The sequence below is a fragment of the Sinocyclocheilus rhinocerous genome, unplaced genomic scaffold (assembly GCF_001515625.1).
Source record: "Sinocyclocheilus rhinocerous isolate Xijiao unplaced genomic scaffold, SAMN03320098_v1.1 scaffold97, whole genome shotgun sequence".
In the NCBI taxonomy this organism is placed as follows: Eukaryota; Metazoa; Chordata; class Actinopteri; order Cypriniformes; family Cyprinidae; genus Sinocyclocheilus; species Sinocyclocheilus rhinocerous.
In genome coordinates, this window is record NW_015666183.1 from 827712 (window position 1) to 837208 (window position 9497).

The 9497-nt window shown below is 34.6% G+C and overlaps 1 protein-coding gene across 3 annotated transcripts in view; it reads left to right on the forward strand.

Moving 5' to 3' along the window:
- Nucleotides 1-8760, forward strand: part of LOC107732128 (uncharacterized protein C18orf8-like) — an 11518-nt gene extending 2758 nt beyond the window's left edge. For 2 of the 3 annotated variants that reach the window (XM_016543389.1, XM_016543391.1), the window contains 16 exons: nucleotides 1173-1259; nucleotides 1364-1504; nucleotides 1658-1761; nucleotides 1878-1967; nucleotides 2087-2192; nucleotides 2831-2939; nucleotides 3091-3138; nucleotides 3235-3288; nucleotides 3365-3493; nucleotides 3657-3763; nucleotides 3871-3990; nucleotides 4145-4222; nucleotides 7542-7646; nucleotides 7757-7825; nucleotides 7940-8165; nucleotides 8264-8760. In XM_016543389.1, coding sequence (XP_016398875.1) covers nucleotides 1173-1259; nucleotides 1364-1504; nucleotides 1658-1761; nucleotides 1878-1967; nucleotides 2087-2192; nucleotides 2831-2939; nucleotides 3091-3138; nucleotides 3235-3288; nucleotides 3365-3493; nucleotides 3657-3763; nucleotides 3871-3990; nucleotides 4145-4222; nucleotides 7542-7646; nucleotides 7757-7825; nucleotides 7940-8165; nucleotides 8264-8343 — 1653 coding nt within the window. In that variant the 3' untranslated portion in view covers nucleotides 8344-8760. Of the gene's footprint in view, nucleotides 1-63; nucleotides 131-531; nucleotides 617-695; nucleotides 753-1172; nucleotides 1260-1363; nucleotides 1505-1657; nucleotides 1762-1877; nucleotides 1968-2086; nucleotides 2193-2830; nucleotides 2940-3090; nucleotides 3139-3234; nucleotides 3289-3364; nucleotides 3494-3656; nucleotides 3764-3870; nucleotides 3991-4144; nucleotides 4223-7541; nucleotides 7647-7756; nucleotides 7826-7939; nucleotides 8166-8263 lie in introns of those variants that run through there. The other variant, XM_016543390.1, reaches the window with a different exon arrangement.
- The last annotated feature ends 737 nt before the right edge of the window (nucleotides 8761-9497 follow it).

The following is a 9497-nucleotide window of genomic DNA, read 5'->3' on the forward strand; positions in this document are numbered from 1 at the left end:
TCTCTCCTAACAAGCTGATGATCTCAATCAGGTGTGTTAAATAAGGGAGACATGCAAAATCTGCAAAGCAGGGGGCCCTCAGGACTGGAATTGAGAACCACTGATTCTTTATGCATCTATATCCTATACAGTATGCATCATGCAAAGATCAGTGTTATTTTAGAATTATTTATATTATATAGTATTTGTTAATATTTTGAATGGTCTTTTATTTTTATATTACATTTTTTAAGTAATTCCATGTACTTTTTATTATTTTTTAAATCTTTATATTTAGGTTTAATTATTTATTTTGATTTCAATTGTAGTTTTAGTCATTGTAAAACATAAAATTAACTTTTATTTCAATTAAATTAGTAAAATAAAAATCTTTTATTTCAAATGTTTAAGTTTATTTTTAAGTTTAGGGTTTTCATCTAATATTTGAAATTATTTTAATTTTATGGTAGCTTTATTTAAATTACTGAAAATGTTTTTTAGTTTTAGTTAATAATAACTGCATTGGTAAGCACTAACTGTTTCGTTTGACAGAATGGATGACAAAGGAGAGGTGAAGTGTATCAAATTCTCATTGGGGAACAAAATCTTAGCTGTGCAGCGCACTACAAAATCAGTTGTAAGTATAATTGATGGCTGCTGTCGCAATAAATGCAGTTGTTGTGAACACTGAATTTCTTTCTTTCTCTTTTTTTTAGGATTTCATGAACTTCATTCCTGACTATCCACACTTGGAATTTTCCCATGAGTGCAAGGTACATCCCTAAACAAACAGAGATTGACTATAATTAATTAAATAGTTAATTTATGTACGCATGTATGTATGTATGCATGTATAAACTACCAGTCAAAATTTAGGGGTCAGTAAGATTTTATTCAGTAAGAATAAAAAGTGTTTTATTCAGAAAGGATGCATTAAATAGCATAAAATTATAATGTTACAAAAGATTTCTATGATTCTATATTTCAAATGAATGTTGTTCTTTTAAGCTTCCTATTTATCAAATCCAAATAGAAAAGTTATTTTAAATTCTAAAAATATTTCACAATTTTTGCTTAATTTTTTATCAAATAAAATAAGCCTTAAATCATAAAATACTTACTTTACTTACTGAAAAATCTTACTGACCCAAAACTTGTGAAATTTTGGAAATGTACTGTATTTTATTTTGCAGACAAAGAATGCCAATATTCTCGGATTTTGTTGGACCAACTGGAACGAGATTGTATTTGTTACTGATCAAGGAATAGAATTTTACCAGGTGGGGTGACACCTTACATCAGTTCAGTAAATTGACTGAAGTATTTTTTCAAGTCGTTCTTTCTACCAAAGGTAAACAGAATTTTAGTTTATCCTCTGTTTCAGGTGCTGCCTGATAAACGAACCCTGAAGCTCTTAAAGAGCCAGAGCATCAATGTGAACTGGTACATGTATTGCCCAGAGACGGCCGTTCTTCTCCTCTCCACCACTGTACAGGGCAATGTGCTGCAGCCATTTGCTTTCAAGGTGAGTTTGATGTCTTATTCTTTAATGTCGATGGAAAGCATGCAAGAGTTTTGCATCTGCAGACTTCCTACCACAAGAGGGCAACAGTAACTCTGATTCTAGATTATTATATCTCAAAACATACTGCTCCAATCCTAACATTACTTTCTCTAGAGTGCGACCATGTCAAAGATGTCCAAGTTTGAGATCGAACTGCCAGCGGTGCCCAAACCAGCCAAACTCAGCCTTTCTGAACGTGACATCGCTGTGGCTACAATGTAAGACGTGTGTATGAACACCTGAGACACTAGACATCTAAATCTGAACAAATATCTTTCTGCAAATGATGTGGTTAGTAGTAGTCCAGCAGTCACTCTCTTTCTCTGGACTGTAGTTATGATCAGCTCTATGTGATGTATCTGAAGCATCACTCCAGAACCACCAACAGTCCTGGAGCCGAGGTGGTCCTCTATCATCTGCCCAGGTACAATAGATAAGTTACAGTCCCATAAAAATCATTATTCTTTTATAATATTCACATCTGTTTTTGAGCGGTTTCGGTTTTTTTTTTTTTTACCTGTTCCTTCTTTCTTTTAACTGTAGGGAAGGCACGTGTAAGAAGACTCATGTGCTCAAACTAAACACCACGGGCAAGTTTGCGCTAAACGTGGTGGATAATCTAGTTGTGGTGCACCATCAGAGCTCACAGGTGAGTTTGACAAGTGTTCAAACTGCTAATCACATGATATCAATGCATCTGTGAAGTTCATTATGATGTGCATAATAAACTAGCCACTAACAATGTGCTTTGCTAGTCCTCTGGCATTCACATTATTTTATATTATTATCTTATTTTAAATATGTGGAATGCACTGATATTAAACTTCGGGTTGATATAAATTTTATTTTGTCTGAATAAAAAAAAAAAGTGCATCATAGCATTATAAAGTATTGTGTATATAAACCGATATTCATTTTGAGATTTGATGACGATTACAGTTAGCAATGTTATTAAATTATTAGTGGTTTTAAAGATGAACTTAAAGTGAATGTTAAATGACGTCAGATGTAATCTACATAAGTAAATATCAAATATCTGCCTACATATGAAGAGTTAATTTGCAAAAACAGATAACTCGTTTTTGAACAATTTTCAAAAATCATGTTTTTTCATTGTGCATTCCATTTAATCTCAATCAAACTGCAGTTGGGTTATTTTGATTAGGATGCATCCCTACTAAATATGTAAAAGTAGTAGGCTATAACCTTATCAGCAAACCTGCTTAAAATGATGGTCTGATCTGATTTGAACCTTGTTTGAAATACTCATATCTTTTTCTATTTCAGACTTCACTAATTTATGATATAAAACTGAGGGAATTAGATGGTGCATTAAATGTGCATCAGCCTGTGCTTCCTGCTCGATCCATCAACCCCTACAAGATTCCTCATTCAGGTGACTTGTAATTCATTTAGAAAGCGACAGCACACTTTTGATGATAAACTATACCAGAATTCCAAGCTTTATGTACCTGTTTGACTTCTTCTGTATGTAATGCTTCTCTGAGAGTGTAAGGAACCTAATCTTTCTTTCGACACCCTTACAGGACCTCCTGCGGCCGCTCCAAGTCAGGCCCCGGTGCCTTGTGAACTTTGTATCCTTACAGTTGAACTGTGAAATGTACCATATTTTCAAATGTGAAATATACCATATGTACTTGCCCTTCTCGAACTTTTCCTTAACATTCAAGACTCATCTTCCTGGAGTGTTTTTCAACCAGATATCATCATCAGTGCCAGTGAAGGTACTTTACTAAACAATGCACAAATGAAACACAATCTGGCGTGACGGAGAGTGATTATATGTTCTCTGTTTGTCAGGATATTTGTGGTACCTCCAGGTGAAGCTGCAGCCCACGCTGAATCTCCTGCAGGATAAAGGCAAACTCATGGACTTCCTGTTGCGGAGACGAGACTGCAAAATGGTCATCTTGTCTGTGTGCTCGCAAAGTAAGCAACAGATTGCTTTATAATGAAAATGCTTTATAAAATAACACTGCAAAACAATATCAAATTTATCCACAAAGGAAAATGCCTGTTCGAGTAAGATGTGATGTTTGAAGTATATTAGATATTAGGATAATATTAAATGAACGGATGTCTTGTTCTTCAGTGCTTACAGGAGGAGATAAAGGGATCCTGTCTGTGGTGGCCACAGTGTTTGATAAACTCAACCAAGTGTACAAAGAGTACCTGGATGCAGAGCAAGCATATACTGCGGTCGGTACAGATTGTTTTATTATACTGTATTTTTTTTTTATATATGAATGTGGTATTTATAGAAATAGTTTTAATGATATTTTTGGCTTGTTTTCTTCTCTCCTCAGGCTATGGAATCAGGGCCCAGTCGCTCCAGCACTTCTTATAAAAGGCCGGTCCGGACTCAGGCGGTGATAGACCAGTCAGACATGTACACACACGTGCTGTCTGACTTCACTGAGAAGAAGGTAAACAAACATTGTATTTCTTTTAAGGATGCAATTGCTTTAACTATGTGCATTTTTTCTCAATTATGTAGGTCTCCGATATCACGTCTGAAGGATTGTAACGAATGGATTGCTATTTCGTATTCTAATGCTATAAATTGTCTTCTTTGAACAGGGAGTGAAACATAAGTTCATCATCGCAGTTCTCATGGAGTACATTCGCTCTCTTAACCAGTTTCAGATTCCCGTTCAGGTATGAACACAATGAGGTCTTTAAAGGAATAGTTCACCCAAAAATGAATATTTCCAGAAAATGAACTCATCCTCAGGCCATCCAAGATGTAGATGAGTTTGTTTCTTCATGGGAACAGATTTGGAGAAATTTAGTATTACGTCACTTGCTCACCAATGGATCCTCTGCAGTGAATGGGTGCCGTCAGAATGAGAATCCCAACAGCTGATAAAAACATCACAATAATCCACAAGTAATCCACAAGACTCCAGTCCATCAATTAAATTCTTGTGAAGTGTGTTTGTAAGAAACAAATCCATCAATATGACGTCTTAACTTGAAACTGTCATAATAAAAAATTATGCTTCCTCCAGTGAAAAAGTCCATCTCCTGTTGTCCTCACATCAAAATCCACCGACATTTTTGTTTACAACTGTTTTGGTGCTTGATCTTGATCATATTTCTCTGCTGATTCAGATGAGAAGCCTTTTTTACTGGAGAAAGCTTTATTATGGATAGGGGTTTTGTATTTTAGCCAGAAACAATGGCTTGGAGTTTAAAAACGTCCTAATGATGGATTTAAAAAAAAAAAATTTTTCACTTCACAAGATGTTAACTGATGGTCTGGCGTCGTATGGATTGCTTGTGGTTTATTGTGATGTTTTTATCAGCTGTTTGGACTCTCATTCTGACGGCACCCATTCACTGCAGAGCATCCATTGCTGAGCAAGTGATGTAATGTAAGTGATGTAATTTTTGGGTGAACTATTCCTTTTTTTTTTTAACCTTTGAACTTTGTCCATTTGATAAATCAGGATGTCTTGCCTACAATCAGAGCTGAAAATCTTTTGTCTGTAATCTTTAACATGTAATCATTGCAAAGCCATAAACATAGGTAGTAGTTGCACAGGTTGGTATTTCTGAAACATTCATTCCATTAGTAAGCTCTGGTGTAACTGTAAATTATATCCCAGGTTCACCTTCACCTGACCCAGGTGTTGGGGCTTGTTGGATGTTTTGCTAGGCGTTTCGGTTGCTTAGACACATTCTGCTTTGAGCGTCTTCAGTAAAAGATGATAATCTTTGCAGTGGCCTCCAGCATTACACTTCACCCTTCAACATCTTTTTTATTGAGGGCGTTCCTTAAACTATGCCTTTGAACAAAATATTATGAATAGCAATGTAGTTGTTAACTTGTTATCTGACATTTAGGAGAGACTTCACATTTAGAGTGACTTACACCAACAGCAGGTTCAGCCCTCTTGGAACAACGTGGGTTTCGGGGCAGTTATAACTGAACATACAGTAACTTAAAGCAGCAAACTTTGTTTATGAGCTTTTTAGGCTTTATTTGTAGGACAGTGGAGGGAAAAAGTGGAGAGAGAGAGAGAGTGCAATGGAACAAGCTTTTTATAAATGTATGAAGATCTAGTCACATCTACAAACAGTGATCTAGGTTAATTTTACAAACCCTAATTTACAAACACTGAATGTTTTTGGGGAATTTGGCTGTTAAAAAATATATAATTTTAAGCCACTCAAAAGAAAAAATTGACTTGAATAAAAGATTAGTTCATTTTGATGAACCAGATCAAACGAGAGAGTTAGTCAGATGATCTGATCTTCCTGTTGCAATAAATAAATTACAGTGCCAGTAGTTTTAAAATAAAAAATAGAAAATGTACAAAAAATATGAAATATTTTGTTTACTTGCAACGTACGTGACCATTAACCAACATCAGAGAACCATGGACATGCAAATGTGTTGTTAAATTATTGAAATATTTAAAATTCACCCAAAAATGAAAATTTACTTACCATCATGTTGTTCCAAACCTATGAGTTTCTTTCTTATGTTGAACATAAAAGAAGATATTTTGAAGAAGGCTGGTAATCAAACAGTTCATGGTCCCCATTGACATCCATAGTATTTCTTTCCCTACCATGGAAGTCAATGTGGACCAAAAGTTTGAAGTTTGGTTCTTCAAAATTCTTCAAAATATCTTCTTTTGTGGTCATTAAGAAAGAAACTCCTACAGGGTTGGAACAACATGAGGGTGAGTAAATTATGACAAAATGTTCATGTTTTGGTGAACTATTCCTTTAAGCAAGTATTTGCATGTAAGACATGTAAATATTTTACAACTACATTTATTTTTTTTTTTCAAAAGGCCTCCGCTAAGATAAATTGGGATCACTGCTCAGTGTTGTTATTCTTAACCAAAACTAAAACAATTAAAAATAATTTTCATTAATTGAAATTAAGTTGAAATTATGGAAGCCCGTTTCCGCCATTGAATAAAAAATAAAAGAGGTAATTGCGACTTTTTATCTCACAATTCTGACTTTTTTTTCTCAGAATTGCGTAATATAAACTCGCAATTTTGAGAAATAAAGTCAGAACTGCGAGATATAAACTCACAATTCTGACTTTTTTTCTTAGAAATGGTGAGTTTATATCACGCAATTCTGAGAAAAAAAGTCAAAATTGCGAGATATAAACTCGCAATTGCGAGAAAAAGTCAGAATTGCGCGTTTTTATCTCGCAATTCTGCCTTTTTTTCTCGCAATTGCGAGTTTATATCTCACAATTATGACTATAACTCGCAATTGTGAGTTTATATCACACAATTCTGACTTTATAACTCGCAATTGCGAATTTATATCTCACAATTCTGTGAAAAAAAGTCAGAATTGTGAGATGAAAAAGTCGCAATTACCTTTTTTAAAATTTTTTATTCAGTGGCAGAAACGGGCTTCCATATGAAATAAATAGAAATATTAGACAAAAACCTAAATGAACATTACAAATGTGGCACTGGCTAAATTATAAAATCTAAGCTTGAAGTACTGAAAATATTAAAATAAAAATAAATGTTTTAGAAAAAACTAGTGAAAATGACAAAAGCACATTAGAATGTTACTGAAACTTAAAATAATATTGAAAAGAAAATATTAAAATAAAAGCCCATTCAAAATATGAAAAATATATTCTTTAAATATACTGTGATGGTATATAAATAATACTAAAGTAACAGTTCCAGCCTTAATATTACTTGTCAAAATATGTGTATCAGATTAAGTTTAAAACTAACATGGTATCATAAGGCTTAGAATTCATATTAACTTTTTATATGCATATATAAAGCTTTTAAAAATGCTTGTTTTCTTTTTAAAGTGTTGGGTTTGAGTATGGTTTTTTTTTTTTTTCAGAATTTAATGTTACATTTGCATTATTTAGTAAAGAATGATAATAGAGCCAAACTGCATAGTTGTCAAAGTAGTGTTGAATGTAGTACAGTATACAGTGACTCTTCTCATCTTCATTTTCCCTTTCCAGCATTATTTGTATGAGCTAGTCATCAAAACTCTTGTCCAGCACAACCTCTTCTACATGCTGCACCAATTTCTTCAGTATCACGTCCTGAGCGACTCCAAACCACTGGTGAGTTTGCAGTTCAGTCTAACTCAATTTCTTAAACTAGAACTTTCATTTATGTACATTAGAAAACTCCATGAAGCTTTGCTTCAATAAGAACTTCTTGATGTTTCTAGGCCTGTCTGCTGCTGTCTCTGGAGAGCACATATCCACCTGCTCACCAGCTCTCTCTAGACATGCTGAAGGTAAGAAAAAACAGTTTACAATGACCTGCATGTTCAGTGCAGATGATTGAAGCTTAATTTTGCCTGTTGCTGTTGATCTGGAGTGATCCACATGTGTTTGTTGGTGTTTTTCAGAGGCTCTCCACCGCTAATGATGAGATCGTGGAGGTTCTTCTGTCCAAGCAGCAGGTTTTGGGCGCTCTGCGTTTCATTCGAAGCGTCGGCGCCCACGATAACATCTCCGCTCGGAAGTTTCTGGACGCCGCGCGGCAAACAAACGACACTATGTTGTTCTACACCATCTTCCGCTTCTTCGAGCAGAGGAATATGCGGTTGCGTGGTAATCCTGGTTTCAACCAAGGTAAGTGATTTTGAGTTTGTGTTCACGAAATGGACTGAAATGAGCCGAAAACATCAGCACATGAGTGGACTCCCTCTGACATCATCTTCCTGTTTCAGGAGAGCACTGCGAGGAGCATGTGGCCTACTTTAAGCAAGTGTTTGGAGAGAACGCTTTGATGAAACAAGCCACGGCATGAAAGTCTACTTTAGCAGCTGGAACGATGGTTTATCGAGGAGGAAACGGTATTGCGTTGAGCAGAATCAAAACCTTGTGAAGCTCACTTGAGCACTAGAGAGAGTCTAGTGTTACAAGAGACTTAAAAGAGACACTTTATCATCTTCTATGCATGTTTGCCATAAAGTACAGATGGTTTTAGCAGGATAAAGCAGTAACAGACCAGTGTTTGAATGGAGGATTACTAATACCGCCGCAATGCAAAAGAGTGCTCAACTAACTGGTCTGTACTGTATGCTGATAATGTATATATTTTAAAAAGAAATCTCTAGCTTTTACAGTGTATATATAATAAATATAATATGTACATATATGTAACATGCTTTGTGAGATTTTTTACAGAAAAGAAATGAATGAAAGGGCCAAGCACTGGAACAAGTCAAGGCGTTTGTTTTCGGTTTATCATTTTTGGCGTGATGATAATCTATGGAAATGATTCAATCCTTCCACCCACAGATGTCTGGGATTGGTAATTATTCTTATCTGTGCTAGCTGTAAGTTATGGGTCATTCTAAAATTTAGGGTACATTTCATGTCCATTGATGATAATTATGTTTTTTCTAACAATTTTCTATTTTATCTGTTATGAGAATGCATATTTATTTTGTGCAACCTGTTTTTCGGTTTGCTTGAAATTGCCTTTATGGCCCTTAAATTACAGGGGTTTTTTTTTAGTTCAGCTTAATGAATAAAACATTGAAGTCAAGATTATTTATTTCTACAATCTAAATGCCTTAAGCAGATTGAGTTTAAATTTCATTTTCTTTCAAATAAGAACATATGTGACCCTGGACCACAAAACCAGTCTTAAGTGTCAATTTTCCGAAATTGAGATTTATGCATCATCTGAAAGCTGAATAAATAAGCTTTCATTTATTTATAGGACAATATTTGGCCGAGATACAACTATTTGAAAATCTGGAATCTGAGGGTGCAAAAAAAAATCAAAATCTTGAGAAAATCGCCTTTAAATTTGTCCAAATGAAGTTCTTAGCAATGCATATTACTAATCAAAAATGAAGTTTTGATATATTTACGGTAGGAAATTTACAAAATATCTTCATGGAACATGATCTTTACTTAATATCCTAAAGATTTTTGGCATAAAAGAAAAAT